This window comes from Narcine bancroftii, chromosome 7 (assembly GCF_036971445.1).
Source record: "Narcine bancroftii isolate sNarBan1 chromosome 7, sNarBan1.hap1, whole genome shotgun sequence".
Lineage (NCBI taxonomy): Eukaryota > Metazoa > Chordata > Chondrichthyes > Torpediniformes > Narcinidae > Narcine > Narcine bancroftii.
The window spans coordinates 188850731-188870118 of record NC_091475.1 but is presented as its reverse complement, the minus strand read 5'-3'; the positions used below and the strand labels follow the sequence as shown (position 1 = coordinate 188870118).

The following is a 19388-nucleotide window of genomic DNA, read 5'->3' as shown; positions in this document are numbered from 1 at the left end:
GGTATAATTCGGCGTTCCAACAGTCCTTGGGCATCACCATTACACATGGTACACAAGATGGAGATCCTGCCGCAACTACCGCAGGCTCATAATATAACTACGCCTGACAGATAACCAATTTCTCACATACAAGGTTTCACTGCCCAACTACATAATTGCTGTATTATTTCCTAAGTGTATCTCGCAAAGGAATATCATCAAATCCCAGTCCATGCAGATGACATTCCCAAAATGGCAATTATAACTCCTTTCGGACATTTTGAATTTATCAGGATGCCATTTGGGTTGAAGAATGCCGCTCAAACATTCCAGCGGCTTATGGACACTTTGGGCAGGGATTTAGAATTTGCTTACATATACTTTGAAGACATCCTCATCGCCAGTGAAAATTAGCAAGATCACCACCTGCACTTACACCACCTGTCCAACGGCTAGATGAATTCCGACTTACTGTCAACCCTAGAAAATGCCAGTTTGGCAGGTCAACTATTAATTTCCTGGGGCACAAGATCACGGCTGAAGATGTCTTTCCCTTATCCACCAAAGTGGATGCAGTACGTGCTTTTGTGAACCTACCATGGTGAAAGGACTGCACATGTTCTTGGGCATGGTGAATTTCTATCACCTTTTCATTCCAGCAGCCACTAACATTTTTCGACCACTGTTTCAGCTCCTCACCACAAAGCGCAGGGAAGTTACTTGGACCACAGAGGCAGAGCTTGCGTTCACAACTGCCAAAGACGTTCTGGCCAATGCAGCAATGTTTTCACCTCCTAATCCTAGTGCCATCCTGCCACTCACTACTGATGCCTCAGATTCGTTGGTGGCCGCAGTTCTTGAACAGTCCATCAATGGCCATTGCCAACCCCTGGCTTTCTTTAGCTGCCACCTATGACCATCGGAAATTAAATACAGCACATTTAATCAAGAGCTGTTGGCGTTGTACCTGGCCACACAACACTTATGATATGTTTTGGAGAGCTGCCTTTTCACTGCTTTTTTGGACCATAAGCCAGTCACTTTCGCCTCAGCTAAATATCAGACCCGTAGTCAGCCAGACAGCAACGCCACTTGTCGTACATTTCCAAATTCACAATGGATGTGCGTCATGTCTCAGGGAAAAACAACCTGGTCGCTGACATGCTATTCCAGCCCAACAGTGCATCATATCCAAAGCGGCATCGATATCTCTGACTTGGTGAGTGCACAGGCCATGGATCCCAATGTTCAGGCATACAGTACTGCCATTATGAACCTAGGCATACAACAGATGGCACCACAACTAGACGGGCCAGCTCTGCTTTGTGACATGTCTTTGGGCTACCCCAGGCTGGTAGTTCCAGCATTTTGGAGACGTCGTCTTTTTGATAGTTTACAACTTGTCTCATCCCTCCATAAGAGCAACAGTCAAGCTCATTGCAACGAAATTCATATGGCATGTACTTAAGAAAGACATTGCGCAGCAGGCCTGGATGTGTACCCACTACCAAACTTCCATAATTCAGCGGCACACCAAGGCACCTCTCCAGCCTTTCCCTGTGGTACTCTGGCGTTTTGAGCATGTGCATATGGACCTGATTGAACCTCTGTCAGTGTCTCAGAACATGAGATATATCCTGATGGTCATAGACCAATTCACACGATGGCCAGAGGCCATCCCATTGTCATCCAGTGACACTAAGACATGCGCCAGAGCGTTCATTGCCAATTGGATCTGGAGATTCAGAGTTCCCGCACACGTCACTTCAGACCACGGACCACAATTCACCTCTGTGCTATGGACTGCCCTCGTACACTTTTGTGGCACACAACTGCATCACACCACAGCATAACACCTGCAAACCAATGGTTTTGTGGAACGTTTGCACTAGCAACTCAAGACCACACTCAAAGCTCAACTCATCGGGCCCAGTTGGATAGATGAGTTGCCTTGCGTTCTGCTGGGAGTGCACACCACCCTGAAGGAAGACGTGCCGGCATCATCCGCAGAGATGGTTTATGGTTCAGTTCTCTCAGATCCAGGTGATGTTCACTTCTCATCCACCTCCTGCTTCTCTGACCTGGACGTGCTTCAACACAACATGGCAATAAGGAAACCCATTCCAAACAACTGGCATGGAACCCTCAAGCAGCAGGTGCCCCCAACTCTCCTCGACACTGACTTTGTGTTTACTTTAAACATATGAGCCCCACAGAATAGTGTCAGGCACGAGGTCACGTCACTTCCAATCTCGTGGGGCCCAGACCAGGAGGGATATAAAAGGAGGAAGCAAATTCGAAAAAACAGTCTTTGGCTAACCCTGTGTTGCTACACATTTTCAGAAATAGCTATTCATTGTGGGAAGTCTAGAACAATCAGATTAGGCCACACTGGACAAGGTGGGAGAGGTCAAAGGGTGTATAAATTTGAAAAATTTGCACATAAATGATAATTGACTAGTTTGATCAATAATAAAAAGAAAATTGATGGAACATTAAACGAGAACTTACCAGTTTGAAGTTTGATGATTATTATTTGAGTAATGGGAGTGGTGAGATAATATGAGATCCCGTCTGTGCATATGCAGCCAATCTTTGAATCTCGAAAAAGATGACCACTGGTCTAATTCTGTCAAAAGAGAATTTTATTGTGAGGCATACATGCATCACTAGAAACTACCTTAACATTCAAAGTAATTATGGTAGGGCAAGGAAGGCATATTATCTCACCACTCCCATTACTCAAATAATAATCATCAAACTTCAAACTGGTAAGTTCTTAATGATCGTAATGCTCGGTGGTTCACTCAGATGAGATTCCAAAGCTCAGTGGTCTCTTTTTCACATGGTCCAAAAGACCAGAGGGTCGATCAATATGTGGCACAATTCAATCAGCAGCCTGCAAAGTTGCTGCAGTTAAATCTTTCCCCTCAGAGGTTTATTGTAAAACCTGTTAAAAGTTCTTTCATTTGACCACCCCACCTGACGGATGATATCCCAAATGGGGACTTCCGATCTACTAGCCGTAGACCATATAACCATTTACGGAGGGGAAACAGGCCATGTCAGCCTTTCGAGTCCACACCAATTCACAAGAACAACTCCACTAGCTCAAACCTCCCGCTCTCAGCCAATAACCCTCTGACCCCCTCACCTCCATGTACACATCCAACCTTCTGTTAAATGACAGAAGGGACCCTGACGGAACTATCTCATTCAGAAGTTCATTCCATTCTGCTACCACTCGCTAAGTGAAAAAGCCACCTCTAATATTTCTCCTAAAGTGTTGCCCCTTTACCCTTAACTCATGGCCTCTTGTTCCAACCTCCCCTGCCCTCAGGGGAAAGAGTCTGTTTATGTCTTGTCTATCTATTCCTTTTTTAATTTTAAATACCTCTATCAAATCCCCTCTCAGTTGTCTAAATTCCAATGAATAAAGCCCTAGTCTCCTTAATCTCTCCCTGTAATCCAGATGCTGCAAGACAGGCAACATCCTTGTAAACCTTCTCTGCACCCTCTCCACCCTATTTGTATCCTTTCGACATAGCTGCCGCTCTGGTTGAATGGGCCCCAAACTGAGTGGTATCCACTCCAGCCAACCTCATCGTCCTCTTTAGCCATCTGGCCATGGTGTGAGAGGATGCCCGCTGATACTGTTTCCTGTAACATACAAACAAGAATCTCTCTTCTCCTCTGATATCGTGAGTACATTCAATATATTGTCTCAGATACCGCACCCAACATAATCTTTCATCCTCTTGAAAAGCGTACAATTTAAACTTTGTTCCCACACTACCAGGTTTATTATGTTTCAACAAGTCATGAACATGAAATTCAACAAAATCATTTTCCCAATTGATAAAGTCCAAATATAAACAAGTTAAAGTCTGTACATTCTTTGGGCCGAAGTCAAGGCCACAAGCACAAGCAATTTCTATGATAAATCACTAAGTCCAAAGTGTACACTGGCGATAAATATGGCAACAAATGCAACACAACTCTAACATCCTAAATAGCGTGATAACGTGGCGTGGGTGAACATAAGCGAATTACTTTCTTCATGAATCTTGAAATCGGGATGATTTCTAACAGAGTGTTTGGTATCTCGTAGAGTCAGGAAGGCCACCAAAGCACTCTTGGCCGTATTGAGAGTACTATAACATAAAACAAACCAGTGAGGAAATGCAAAACACCTGAAACTGAAACATAATTAACATTTAAACTCTCATTAAAACAAAACAGTTGCCATTTGTTAACATAAGTGGTTTTTTGCTTCTGAGTTGACTTTCTCCATGAAGCACAATAATATCCACCATTTTTGGCTACAATCCTTTTACACTGAACTTTTCACACCAATCCTGCAACATAAGAGACTGAGATGAGTGAGAGGATCAGAAAGGAGAGATACTGGTTGAACTAGCAGTTTCTTGTTCCTTCTCAACAATAAAGGCTGTTCTAAGCATCTAATTTAACATTGGGAACAAAGGCTGGGAAAGACAATTTGTCACACCAGGAGCTACTAATGAGAAGTGGGGTGGGGGGGGGGGGGGGGAAGCATAGAAATTGAGTTCTCCCAATCAATCGTAAAGGCATCTATGGCTTCTGTGTGTGCGTAAGGGGGTTGGGGGGTGGTGGGGGCTGGCAACCAGATACATATCTCAATACTTGGGCATTTAAACGAGATGCTAACAGATTGATCTCTGGCAACCCAAAATTCTGTACTATCAGATTAAAACTCTTTTCCCGCAACATCCATTCTGTCCTATCATTGAATTTTCTAGACATCAAATCTGCCTGATAGTTCAGACACCTTGGCAGTACATGGTCGTAATCCAGATATCCTTTTGATACGCCAACTCCACATCTGTATTGTGAGCCAGTTACATGATGGGGACTTCAAACCTCCCATTTTATTCAGGTATGCTACTGCTGAGGTGTTGTCTAACCTCATCAACACGTGTATACCCCTTTTCTCTGCATAGAGAGACTTCAGTGCCATCTGAGCTGCCAACATTTCTAGAAAGTTAATGTCTGATACCAATCTAATCTTTTGAATAGTCTATCTACCACCGGCAGAGGTAGTTAAGTCTGTGGCGCCCCATCCTTCACCACTAGCATCTGATCGGATTTCCACATCAAACTTTCTAATCTCTATCATGGCATAAGCATGAAATACATTTGTCGTCCACCACACAATTTCTCCTCTAGCCTCTTGCCCTAAGTTCATAGGTCGATCAAGATAACCCCTGACAGCCTTTAAGGCTTGTACTTCATCTCTTTCCAGGAATCTATATTTTAGCGGACCATACTGAATAGCTAGGAAAGCAGCCACGAATTTCCCCATTACTTTTGCTACTTTCCATAGAGGGACATGATTCTGCAATCAATGCACTACAAAATCCCAGGTCCTGCAACAGCGCTATAGTGGCGTTCACTGCTCTGTGTTTCACCCATGATTGGACCTGCCAATCATGATGGTGTCATCCAAGTAACCCATCACCATATGTCCCTCTTTTCTGAGCCAGGAGAAAACTGCTTTCAGCAATTTGGTAACTATTCTGGGTGCAGAACTAAGTCCATTAGGTAGTGTCTGATATTGCACAATTTCCCCTTCCAAATAAACCAGGTACTTTCTAGAGAGCGGTGTATAGATACTGAATAATAAACATCTTGTAAATTGACAGATGCCATAAAATAGCCCTTAACATAATAATGGCATAACGGAGTGAATTGTGTCCATTCTAAAATGTTGGCATAAGACATGCTCAGGACCCCAAAACCGAGCAGCAATAGATATTCACCACGACAAATGGTTACTTAAACAAAAGTTGTTTTTAATTATCTTTAAACATGAAAACAGAATCAAACTTTAACTTATCTCTATTACCTTAACTAAACCCAACTTAACCCCCTTCTAATTCTAAGCGCATGTGGATGTGTGTGTAAATGTAAGAAAAGTTCTTTGGTTCACAGTTCAGTCTCACTTCTCATTCTTCTAAGTTCCCTGGTTGCATGCAATTCTTATACTGTGCACAGATTTTAAACATATATAAAGTTCACCAGGCTTTGGTGCTCGAAAGGTAAATGTTTACCGCTCAGGAAGGTTCTCGTAGGGTTTGCAGAGAGAGATTTGTTGTTCCAGGATTTCCACAACTGAGGAACCACCATTAGTCACCTCAATGTCTTGCTGAAGAAACTTGCCCCATCAGGGCTATGCAGGGTTTTTTTTAATTAAATCGAGTCCTTTAGCACCGTCTCTTTGTAGAGATTAGATACCAGTCATGATATTAACCTCGCAATTTTTTCATCAAGGGGTTACCCAATGCCCCTTGGAACTGCAAATTTTGCTGCTAATCCCAACCAATGGGAGAAGTGCATTGGCGGTTAGGGGATCGATTTCCATGTCTGGCCCCTCTGGCTCTCCCTCATCCCATTCATATTGGAAATAAGATTCCTCCCCCTACTCAGAAGACGCTTGTGGTTTACTCACGATTTCTGATCTCATGCCTTCCAACTTGTCCAATCTTAGCAAGATCTCCTTCATTGGTCGTAGGTACTGTACTCCGGCAGGCTTTTGTGACAGATCTCAATTGAGTGGGTGCCCGTGGATCAGAGACACTTATGTTGCCTTTTCTCAGGCTTTTTGTGTGGCTGGTGGTCATCCTCACCTGTCAAGCAGGCAGATTAACTACACCAGATGAGCAGGTCGTTGAGTGGCTGGGTTTTGTCTTACTAAGTGAAGGCACTTCCTCTTCACTGCCACTAGAACTGAGGAGACAAACCCTCATTAAGTTCGCCTCCTGCAGCGGCATTTCTATATCACTGCCAGACATGTCAGACCCCAACTTCAGTGAAGCTAGGTGAGTGCATCCAGACTTGGGCCCCACCCTCAACAAGGGTAAGGTGGCTGTCGCCTGATCTCCCTCCCCCCCCCCCCATGGAGGTAGATCGGAATGCTACCTCTCAGTGGGTTGACTGCTCCCCGGCAGGCCCGCTCATTCTTCGGCACTTTGATCGTGCTGCAGGAGCGTTGTGAGTTTGAGTCCTTTTTGCTGTGCTCCTCCCCCACTTCATGGTTCAGGAACCTCCCACTGGCTGCCCTTCGAGGGAGATCCTCCCTGGGGTTTGAGCTCGGCCTCCATACGTTGGTTGGATCATCTTAAATATGACTTACTGACTTTTTTCGAACTTTTGTCGGCACTCAAAATGACGCCCGTGCTGTGTGCTCATATCTCATATTAGCAAACCAGCGAGCATTATGAAAAATAATGAAGTATTAGAAGATGTTGCAAATACTGCTGGTGATTATTGCTGTGTAATTGAATCAGAGGTAGGACTAAAACAAAAGACTGAGAACAAATTTGAAAGATGTTTTTGTAGCTAGGAGGTAACAGTAGACAAAGTTAATGAAGAAATCTCAGCATGCTGCAAAACTGACGAACACAAAAAACTGCACTGATGGAATAGCTTTGGCTTGGCTTCGCGGACAAAGATTTATGGAGGGGTATGTCCACGTCTGCTGCAGGCTCGTTGGTGACTGACTGACAAGTCCGATACGGGACAGGCAGGCACGGTTGCAGCAGTTGCAAGGGAAAATTGGTGGGTTGGGGTTGGGTGTTGGGTATTTCCTCCTTTGTCTTTTGTCAGTGAGGTGGGCTCTGCAGTCTTCTTCAAAGGAGGTTGCTGCCTGCCGAACTGTGAGGCGCCAAGATGCACGGTTGGAGGCGATATCAGCCCACTGGCGGTGGTCAATGTGGCAGGCACCAAGAGATTTCTTTAAGCAGTCCTGTACCTCTTCTTTGGTGCACCTCTGTCTCGGTGGCCATAGAACACGATCTTGGGAAGGCGATGGTCCTCCATTCTGGAGACGTGACCCACCCAGCGCAGTTGGGTCTTCAGCAGCGTGGATTCGATGCTTGCGGACTCTGCCAGCTCGAGTACTTCGATGTTGGTGATGAAGTCATTCCAATGAATGTTGAGGATGGAGCGGAGACAGCGCTAATGGAATAAAGGAACATGTAACTGACAATTTGATGAAATTGCATTCAGAGAACAAAATGTTGAAAAAGAGCTTGGGAATATTAGACAATCATGAAAATAGTGAACAGAAAGATTTTAACTTTTCACTCTAAAACAAAACTGGATTTCAAAAGGATGAGATTGAATCCAATGAATCTTCAGTTTTGAAAGTGACTGAGGGAAAGGTCCAGAGAGACGTTGACAAGAATAAAAATTTAATTGTAAATAACATTCACAAGGTCAGAAAGCGAAACAAAAGAATAACTGCTGAAGAAATGAATACAATTATTGCAGAAAGAGATTAGCATTATCAAAATGTAAGAGGTTGGAGGAAGAAATTCATCTTTTGAAAGAACAAGTCATTAATTAATAACACAAAAAAGTTGACAACTGAAAACAAGCAAGAATGTAATTTGATAGATCAGTCACTAACAATGCAGAAAGAAAGTGCATTTTAACAATATGGCAAACAAGATGAAGAAATACTGTCATTTGAATCTTGTCTTATTTATAACCAACTGCGGAAAAGAGAGAAAAAGATAAGCAAACCTGTTGCAGGGAAGATTAAAAGGACTTGTTTATTGCAATTGAGAGAATTAAATAAATTTTTGAAATTTGGTTCTAAGAGTTTAAATTCTTCCTATGAGAAGCAGAGTGCTGAAGAAAGCCAAAAGACATGCTGAAGAGGTACCTCTTATTAAACTCAAAGGGAAAGCTGTGTTGATTTTGTTTGAGGAAGATTTGAGGATCACTGATCGAGACAAGGAACTTTTAGAAGTACAAACTGACTTTATCTTGTTGTTTGCATAGGACACAGGTTACAGACCTCAGGCTCAATTGGAAACATTTTTGCGGGGCCCCGGGTTCACAGTCAAGGTCTTAAGAGATATAATTAAAGTTCATTATAGACTTTGTATCTCTATGGTAGAATGGAAAGCAATCAAAACATACACTTAATAAGTGCATGTGAATTAATGGACCAAATGGATCTAAGCACATTTTAATATAAAATTCCATACATATAAGGTTACAAGTAAACAAACAAAATGTGTAGGTTACCTTTGAAAAGTAAATAGATGCTCCGCTTGCTCTTCTGCATTTTCTTAGATAGGTTTGCTAAAATACTTATCTAATGCACCTTTCTCCTTTCCTGTTTTGACCTTCTTTGCCTCGGCTATTGCCCTCTTCTTACTACCACTTAAATATTTTCTTCCAATGTTCCATAACTCATATTTACAAGAAGCACAGAATCCTTAAAAAAAACCCAAAATATTAAAAGTATGTAGGTAGCTTTTTCACGGAGTGAAATCACAGCTAAAAATGACCCCACAATGTTTGTTGATATTAATTAAACATCATTAATGGATACACTCAAAACCTGAGCGTCAGTGACACTAAATCTAAATTTTGATTGAGTTTTTAAAAGTTTGTTATCTCAGGCGATCTGGTAATTTGAAGGTAGTTATTTTGGACTTGTACAGTAAAACAATCTCAAAATATAAACAAATGTTACTGACTTTTTAAGAATTCAGAATAAAAATTAAATTTGTTGCTGTTCTCCATGAAGCCTGCAATGTGGTGTTTGGTCTATGTTGCGATCTGTTGTTGTGTGCACTTGACAAGACTAGAGTAGATGTTACCCTAGCGCGGGGCCTCCTTAGACAATTGGTTGATTTGGCTTAAAGCCGGCCCTGGATCTGTATAGAGTTTGAATGTTATATATTTTAGATGTTATTTGTATTATTTTGTAATTATTATTAAAGACATTGTGCCTAATTATAATAATTACGGACCTGTGGTGAATTTCTGCCAAGCTGCCTGTCTCCCCTCTGGCGAGCCTTGCTGTACTAACATTGGCTGTGCCTTATCTCTACTGTTAAGGACACTCCCTTTGGGTATAACTGTATATGCATCTATTGGCTTTCATTATTATACCATGAGCTTCTGCTAATAAAAGCCATGATTATTGTTTAACCACATCGTCTTTGTCTACTTCACCAACTGGCACTTCAATGTTATTAGCAGTAATGGATGCAGTACTCAAGCCAGAGCGGCTGATAATTAACCAGTCTGCCCCGAGGACCAGAGAAATTTTCAACCACTGGATTGCTTGTTTCGATTACTACATGGCTCGAAACAACATGGTCGATGAGACGATACAGTGGGGCCACCTGAACTCTCTGCTGGGTGAGGTCCCTTTCACCATAACGCAAGGAGCTACCACTGTGGCTATAGCCTGGGAACGTCTGTCTGCTTACTATGCAGTGCCACAGAATGTGGTGCTTGCTTGACACCAGTTGCTGACTAGACGCCAGAAACCCGGGGAAAGTGATGCTGCCTATGCACTGGCCCTCGACTCGCTGGCAAACGAATGTGATGTCAGGGCAGTCAATGTGCAACAACTCCGCAGTGGCTTGAAGTTGGATGCTTTTGTCAACGGATTGACTCCAGTTATATCCGACAGAGGCTGCTGAAGACGGAGCCCTTAACCTATGACCGGGCAGTCACTCTAGCCAAAACACTGAGAAGTGCCATGTGGTCCAGTGAAATGGTAGAAACTGAAAAGGAAACATCCAGGAGTGCTGGAACCCCAAAGGAAAGAAAAAGGCAAACTCCTGAAAAATGCTACTTCTGTGATAAGAGCTGGAACCCCAGACAGAAGTGCCCGGCTCGATTTGCTACCTGCAGCTATTGTGGGAAACTCGGCCACTTTGCTAAAGCGTGTAAGGCAAAAAGTACTCCCACTGATAAGAAGAAGAAGGGAAGCACCAAGAAAATGTGTCCTGGAGCTGCAGGAATGGAAGACAACTGTGAAAAGGAGGAATCTTCAGACGAGCAGGCTGAATCAACTTCAAGTGACAGTGAGGTGAGATCCCCTGTGATAGCTCAAATGACTCCAAAGCTTGGGGGATGTTACGGACTGGAATGGTCGACTATGAAGGGGGAGGTGAATGGTGAGACTCTTGATTGTCTAATAGACTCGGGGAGTACTGACAGTTACATCCACGAGAATGTTGCCAGAGCCTTAAATTTGCGGAGCTATCCAGTGAACCGAAAGATATCGATGGCTTGTAGTGAACTTACAAAGACTATATGGGACAAGTGTAAAGTTACTTTAAATTTGCAGGGACATTGCCTGGCTGATGTATGGTTCTTATTATGCCGAAGCTCTGTGCCCCTGTGTTACTGGGGTTAGATATTCAATCTCAGATGAACAGTGTAGTGTTAAATTTCGGTGGGCCACTATCCACATTTATCAACCCCTGCGCTAGTTACTGCGGTCTGTCTGCATTAAAGATCAAAGCTCCTTCCCTTTTCAGCCGATCAAGAGCCGTTCTTACAGCAAAGAGGATCGTGAGTTTATCAAAGCGGAGACCCAGAGACTGCTTAAAGAGGGAGTAATTGAACCTAGTAAGAGTCTGTGGCGGGCACAAGTGGCAGTCGTGAAAAATCACACTAAGAGATGACTGGCTATTGACTACAGCCAGACAATCAACCGTTACACTAAACTGGATGCCTACCCCTTGCTACGCATCAATGAAATGATTAATCAGATAGCGCAATACAAAGTGTACTCCTCTATTGACCTCAGAGCAGCTTATCACCAAATCCCCATTAAAAAAAGGGAAGACCCTATACAGCCTTTGAATCTGATGGGGGGGGGGTTATACCAGTTTAAAAGGGTACCTTTTGGGGTCACTAATGGTGTGTCCATGTTTCAGAGGGAAATGGATAAGATTGTTAAGATGTATGAGTTACAGGGTACGCGAAACTTTTAGCAATAGCTAAAGATCTCAACCTTACATTTAACGAGGGCAAATGTGTGTTCAACGCGACAGAGCTACCCATTCTGGGCTACATTGGCCGGAAAGAATGGCCCCCCTTGAGAAGTCTCTCCCTCTCTCCCTCTCTCCCTCTCTCCCTCTCTCCCTCTCTCCCTCTCTCCCTCTCTCCCTCTCTCCCTCTCTCCCTCTCTCCCTCTCTCCCTCTCTCCCTCTCTCCCTCTCTCCCTCTCTCCCTCTCTCCCTCTCTCCCTCTCTCCCTCTCTCCCTCTCTCCCTCTCTCCCTCTCTCCCTCTCTCCCTCTCTCCCTCTCTCCCTCTCTCCCTCTCTCCCTCTCTCCCTCTCTCCCTCTCTCCCTCTCTCCCTCTCTCCCTCTCTCCCTCTCTCCCTCTCTCCCTCTCTCCCTCTCTCCCTCTCTCCCTCTCTCCCTCTCTCCCTCTCTCCCTCTCTCCCTCTCTCCCTCTCTCCCTCTCTCCCTCTCTCCCTCTCTCCTCTCTCCCTCTCTCCCTCTCTCCCTCTCTCCCTCTCTCCCTCTCTCCCTCTCTCCCTCTCTCCCTCTCTCCCTCTCTCTTTTGAAGGCTTTTGAGAGAATTAAAGCTAATATTGCCAAAGCTGCACTCTCATCCATTGATGAGGATGTCCCGTTCCAAGTGGAAACTGATGCCTTAGATTGTGCCTTGGCAGGAACCCTTAATCAAAAGGACAGACCTGTGCCATTCTTCTCCCGCACATTATGCGGACCTGAACTTAAACATCCTGGCATTGAAAAAGAAGACCAGACTATTACTGAAGCTGTTCGCTACTGGAGACACTTTCTAGCCGGTAGAAAATTTACTCTTGTCACTGATCAGAAATCTGTAGCCTACATGTTCAGTACTAAACACAAAAGTAAAATCAAGAATGATAAGATGGCATGCTGCCAAATAGAACTCTCAACCTAAAATTATGAGATCCAGTACAGACTGGGCAGGTTAAACGATCCCTCTGATGCATTGTCTCAATCTGCTGCTGGTGCTCAGCTGGAGGGGCTAAAAGAGATCCATAGCAGATTGTGCCACCCAGGAGTCACGAGGTTCTTCCACTACATAAGGGCTAACAACCTTCCTAACTCTCTGGATGGAGTCAGGAAACTGACTAAAAGTTGTCCCATTTGCACAGTATGCAAACCGCAATACTTCAAAGCTCCAGAGGCCACTCTCATCAAGTCAACCTGACCTTTTGAGAGGATTAGCTTAGATTTTAAAGGACTGTTACCTTCCAACAACAAAAATGTATATTTCTTTACTGTAATTGACGAATATTCCAGATTTCCCTTTGCAATACCCTGCCCTGACATCTCGTCAGCGTCTGTCATTAAGTCACTTGACAGAATTTTCAGCATATTTGGTTTTCCCCAGTTACATTCATACCGATAGGGGCTCAGCATTCATGAGGGCTGAACTACAGCGAGCCCTGCTATTGAAGGGGATTGCCACCAGCTGAACCACGAGTTACAACCCGCAGGGCAATGGGCAGGTCGAAAGGGCTAATTCTACAATCTGGAAGACTCTTAATCTTGCTTTAAAAACCCTGTTACCTGGTGGCAGGAGGTGCTGCCTGAGGCACTACAATCTATTCAGTCATTATTGTGTATTACAACAAATCAAACACCTCATGAACTTATGTTCACCTTTCCTAGGAAATCAGGAACTGTGATGGACTGGCCAGCCTGTTAATCTGAGCCTGGAACCGTGCTGCTGACGAGCCATGCTCGGGAGCGTAAAACAGACCCCCTAGTCCAACCAGTTCAGCTACTGCATACCAATCCCAACTACGCATGTTAAATTCCCAGGCGGGAGTACTGGCACTGTACCCCTAAGAGATCTGGCCTTGCCTGGTTCACCCCTTCCTCACACCCCTACTGAGAGTGAGCCTGAGAGATTGGGATCACCCCACCCCAGCCTGTGATCCCTAGTAAGCTTTCAGATGGCCATGCTGAGGCTCCACAGCCCCACGCTGGTGATTCTGGAGTGGGTCCAGAAGTCAGTCCTCCCCACACTACAGACCCAGGAACTGTACCAATTCCCAAGGTTGCAAAGGAGCCACCTGTTTTGAGAAGAAGCACCAGAATTCGTAAACATCCTGATAGGCTGACATATTCATAAAACATCTCATACGAAAAATGAGGTGTTGTCCCTCCAGTCTGCGGGTGGTCAGGGTGGGATAGTGTGAAAGGCCATTGTCGTGAGACACGTGAGCTTGAGAGTGAGTGTGACTCAGAATTGAAATGGTTGGCTATGGGGAGGTTGCTTTTGTTGCAGACAGAGAGGAGGTGCTGGGCGAAGCGATCTCCTAATCTGCGACTGGTCTTTCTGATGTAGAGAAGGTCACAGTGGATGCACCGGATGCAGTAAATGAGTTCTTTGGAGATAGAGGTGAAATATTGCTTCACCTGAAAGGTCTGTTTGGGACCTCGGATTATGGTGAGGGAAGAGGTATGGGTGCAGGTATTACACCTCCTACAACCACAGTGGAAGGAGCCTGGGGGGGGGGGGGGGGGGAGTAGATGGGTGGGGAAGGAAGAGTGCACAAGGGAGTCATGGAGGGAGTGGTCCCTACAGAAGGCTGGGAGGGGAGGGGAAGGAAAAATGTGTGGTGGTGGGGTCCTGTAGTAAGTGCCAGAAATTCTGGCAGATAGTGGAGGGTGATAGGGTGGTAGGTGAGTATGAGGGGGATTCTGTGTTTATTGTTTCTAGGGCCGGGGGTGGGCTAGGACAGATGAGCGTGGAATGGAGGAGGTGGGGGTAATGGGCAATAGTGCTGGAGGGGAAGCCACGCTTGTGGAAGAAGGCAGACATTTTAGAGGCTCTGGACTGGAAGACCTCATCTTGGGAGTAGATGTGACAGAGATGGAGAAATTGAAAGAAGGGGGATGAAGTCCTTGCAGGGGACAGGGTGGGAGGACAAGTAGTCCAGGTAGTTGAAGGGTTTGTAATAAGTATCAGCGGCGAGTCTGTCTCCCGAGATGGAGACAGAGAGATCCAGAAAAGGGAGAGAGTAATCAGATGGACCAGGTGAGTTTGAGGTCTGGGTGGAAATTGGCCGTGAAATTGATGAGCTCATTGCGGGTTCATGAGGCCGCCCCCACGTAGTTGTCGAGTATTGGAGGAAAAGGGGGGGGGGGGGGGGTCTTGCCTGTGTAGGCTTGGAGCATGTTTTGCTCCACAAAACCCACAAACAGGCAGGCAGGCACAGCTGGGACCCATGCAGGTACCCATGGCTTCTCTTTAATCTGGAGGTAGTGGGATGAGTTAAAGGAAAAATTGTTAAAGGTGAGGACAAGTTCTGCCAGGCAGAGAAGGGTGGTGGTGGAAGGCGACTGCTCAATTCTCAGGTCCAGGGAAAAAGCGAAGCGCTTTGAGGCCTTCATTGTGGGGAATGGATGTGTAAAGGGATTGGTCATCTATTGTGAAGATGAGGCAGTCTGGTTTGGGAAATCTGAAGTCTTGGAGGAGGTGGAGGGTGTGTGAGGTGTTGCAGATGTGAACTAGGGGAGAAAAGATGGAGCCAAGGTAGGATGAAATTAGTTCCATGAGGCAAGAGCAAGCAGAGACAATGGGTTTGCATCTTGGGTAGAAGGAAGAAATGGGCAGTGAGAGGATGGGAGACAATGAGGTTGGTAGCCATGGGGGGGGGGGGGTGTCCAGAGTCAATGAGGTGAGAGATGGTGGTTTGATGGGTGATGGTGGGGTCCTGTGGGAGGGATTGATAGGAGGTGTCAGAGCTGTCGACTGGCCTCGGCAAACTAGAGGTCAGTGTGCCAGACTACAAAAGCACCACCCTTGTCTGCAGGTTTGATAGTGAGGTTAGGAGAGAGTGGAGAGCAGAGTATTCTGAGGAGGTAAGGTTGGAGTAGGAGAGAGGTAGTGAAGTTGAGACAGTTGATATCCCAGCAGATTAAAAAGGTCCAGAGCAGGCACCTGGCTAGGAGGAGGGACGTCTTGAAGTGGAGGGAATGGTCTTGGGGGGGTGGGGAGGGGAAGAGCAGTTGGAGAATAGTGTAGAAATTATAGGGGACCTGGAAGATGTATTCAAAATGTCCTTAGCCATGCGTGAGGTATCAAAGGATTGGAGGGCAGCTCATGTTCTGTCGTTTAAAAAAGGCTCCAAAAATAAACCAGGTAATTATAGGCCAGTGAGACTGATGTGAGAAGTAGGTAAATTATTGGAAGGAGTTCTGAGAGATAGGATATATAGATATTTGGACAGCCATGGGCCAATTAAAGACAGTCAACATGGCTTTTTGCATGGTTGGTCGTGTTTAACAAATATTATGGAGTTTTATGAGGAGGTTACCAAGAAGGTAGATGAAGGAAAGGCTGTGGATGTTGTTTACACAGACTCTAGTAAAGCCTTTACAATGTCCCATGTGGGTTAAGATACTAGGAATTCATGGAGAGGTTGTAAACTACATTTGGAATTGGCTCTGTGGGAGAAAACAGAGGTAGAGGATTGTTGCTTCTCAGACTGGAGGCCCGTGACTAGTGGTGTGCCTCTGGGACCATTGTTGTTTGTTTATATCATTGATCTGGATGATAATGTGGTAAATTGGATCAGCAAGTTTGCTGATGATACAAAGATAAGAGATGTTGTGGACAATGAGGAAGATTTTCAAAGATTGCAGAGGGATCTGGACCAACTGGGAGAATGGGCCAAAAAATGGCAGATGGAGTTTAATGAAGTCAAGTGTAAGGTGATTCAATTTGGAAGGGAAGACCAAGGTAGGACATACACAAATGCTAGGGCACTGATGAATGTGGAAGAGCAAAGAGATTTTGGAATATAGATGCATTGTTCTCTGAGGTGGCATTGCAGGTGGACAGATTGTAAAGAAAGCTTTTGGCATTTTATCCTTTCAAAGTATTGAGTAAAGGAGTTGGGATGTTATGTTGAAGTTGTTTAAGACATTGGTGAGGCCAAATTTGGAATATTGTGTGCAGTTCTGGGCACCTAACTACAGGAAGGATATCAATAAGATTGAACGAGTGAAGGGAAAATTAATTAGGATGTTGCTGTGTCTTCAGGAGTTGAGCTACCAGAAAAGATTAAACAGGTTAAGACTTTATTCCTTGGAACAAAGCAGATGAAGGGGAGATTTGATAGAGGTCTACAAGATTATGAGAGATTATAGACAGAGTGGGTGTGAGTATGCTTTTTCCACTTAGATTTCAGTTTTAAGCTGAAAGGGGAAAGGTTTAGGGGAAAGTTATTCACTCGGAGAGTGCTATGAGTGTGGAATGGGCTGCTATCTGATGATGTGAATGTGGGCTCAAACTTGAGTTTTAATAGATACATGAATGGGAGGTTTCAAGGGTTATGGAGTGAGAGCAGGTCAGTGGGGCCTATTTTCTATGCTTTAGCATTCTATAAAGAATGGAACTAACTGATGCTTGCACCTGATAGATATCCTTCCATCCCCTTCATATTCCTGTGTCTTTCTCTTCTATTATGTCTGCTCCAACACTACTAGCAGGCTGCTTCAGGCTCTATCACTCTCTCTATAAAATGTCCCTGCACATCTCTTAATCTTCCTCTCCCTCGTGTTAAAAGCATGTCCTTTAGTGTGTGACACTCTTTACTTAGGGTAATGATTCTGACTGTTCAGCTTATCAATACCCCTCATGATTTTATACACCCATCAGGTCTTCTCTCTGCCTTCTACACTCCAGGTGTAGATGAAGTTGTATTTTCCCTGAGCCAAGTTGTCTAGAATCAGGGGTCAGAATCTCAAAATAAGCTACTAACAAAGAAGAAATTTCTTCAAAAGGGTAGTGATTCTTTAGAATTATGTACTCAAGAAAGCTGTGAATCATATATTGAAGCAATCTTAAATATGGGATTAGTGCAGGAGAATGGTAAAGGATCTGTCATGATATTGACTAGCAGAGCAGACAAAGCCAAATGCCCTACTCCTGCTTTTATTTCTTCCATTTTTATTTTGTTGTTATAAAATCTGAGGCCTGCAACAAATTAAGTCATTTGGGGTCATCAAAAGCTGAGAGCTGACATAATTTCTAGGATTCAACATTCTAAGATTTTTAAAAAAAAATCTAGTATTAAGAAATGAGTTCGAAATCTCCAAAAATAAGCGACCATAACTAAAAGAGAATTAGAATAAAAATGTATTGTCATGCATCACAGTGTAACATTTCTATAAACCACATTTAAAAATGCATAAAATAGTGCAAGAAAAACAATGAGAAAATGTCTGTGGTTCATTGTTCATTCAGTAATCTGATGGCAGCTGTCCTTGTGCTGCGAAGTGCACATTTTCAGGCTCCTATGAAGAGTGATGATGAAATGAGTTTTATTGTACCACTGTTCACAAAATTCATTTGGGATTTTCTCAATGAATTTGTAGCAAACCTTCAGTCTTGTTGCTATTTTACAGGTCATTTTGTTCAGTAGAAGAATCTCCATTCTGGTTGGTACTGAGCACGACGTGAAGTGTATCAGATGTGGTCAGGACTTTGGCATTAAAAGTCCTTACATTTCCTTTTGCATCTATTCACTTTGAAATTTTGCTGGTAACCTTTTATTCTCTTTGTAGGATGGCACAGTGTTTGATGGAAGGCCGATTGAATCGCTGTCTCTAATAGATGCAGTGATGCCTGATGTTGTACAGACTCGACAGCAAGCATTCAGAGATAAACTGGCGCAACAGCAGCAAGCAATAGCTGCATCTTCAGCTCCACAGCAAACAACACCAAAGAACGGAGAAGCCACTTTTAATGGAGAGGAAAATGGGGCACATACAATCACTAGTAAGCATTGCATCTTGTTCATGCAAAAATTGGAATTTAGTTTCTAACACTAGGAATGACTCAAGTTGGTAATTTCCAGGAATTACAACATGTTCAAAAACATTTACAACCAGATATTGTCAAAGTTTTTATTAGAGATGTCAGAGGTTTATAGCCCAGAAACAGGGCCTTTGGCTCAACATGTTCATGCTGACCAAGTTGCCTACCGAACCCATTTGCCCTATATACCTTTCCAATGTTGTAATTATACCCACCTCTACCACTTTGTCTGGCAGCATGTTCCACATTACTTAGTGTGAGAAAAGTGCCCTTCAGGACCTTTCCCAGTCATCTTAAAACCTTGCTCTCCAGTTCTAGACTCCCCTACCATGGGACAATGATTATTTTCCTTACTTATGCCCCTCATAAATTCATTATACCTCTATTACTTTCCCATCTCAGTTTCTTTCTCTCTAGGGAAAAAATGTCACAGCCGATCTGATCTCTCTCCTTACAACTCAAGCCCCGTGGTTCAAGCAACATCCTCGCAAATCTTTTTGCTCCTTTCCCATCTTAATAAAATCATTACTATTAGTGGGAAATAAGGAAAACAAGCAGTGAAGTCAAGGAACCTATACTGATTAAAGAGAAGGAAGTGCTTGGTTTCTTAAAGCAAATAAAGGTGGATAAATCCCCAGGGCCTGACAAGATATCCCCTCGAACTTTGAGGGACGAGTGTAAAATTTCAGGAGCTCTGGCAGAAATATTTAAAAATGTCCTTAGTTGGTCCGGATCCTTCTGGCTGCCTTTGGAATGTTCATCCCTT

The 19388-nt window shown here is 44.1% G+C and overlaps 1 protein-coding gene across 9 annotated transcripts in view; it reads left to right on the top strand.

The window, feature by feature from the left end:
* Positions 1-19388, top strand: part of LOC138739520 (F-box-like/WD repeat-containing protein TBL1X) — a 469684-nt gene that overhangs the window by 397511 nt on the left and 52785 nt on the right. For 8 of the 9 annotated variants that reach the window (XM_069891762.1, XM_069891761.1, XM_069891765.1 and 5 more), the window contains one exon: positions 18370-18583. In XM_069891762.1, the coding sequence (XP_069747863.1) occupies positions 18370-18583 (214 nt within the window). Of the gene's footprint in view, positions 1-10011; positions 10865-18369; positions 18584-19388 lie in introns of those variants that run through there. The other variant, XM_069891759.1, reaches the window with a different exon arrangement.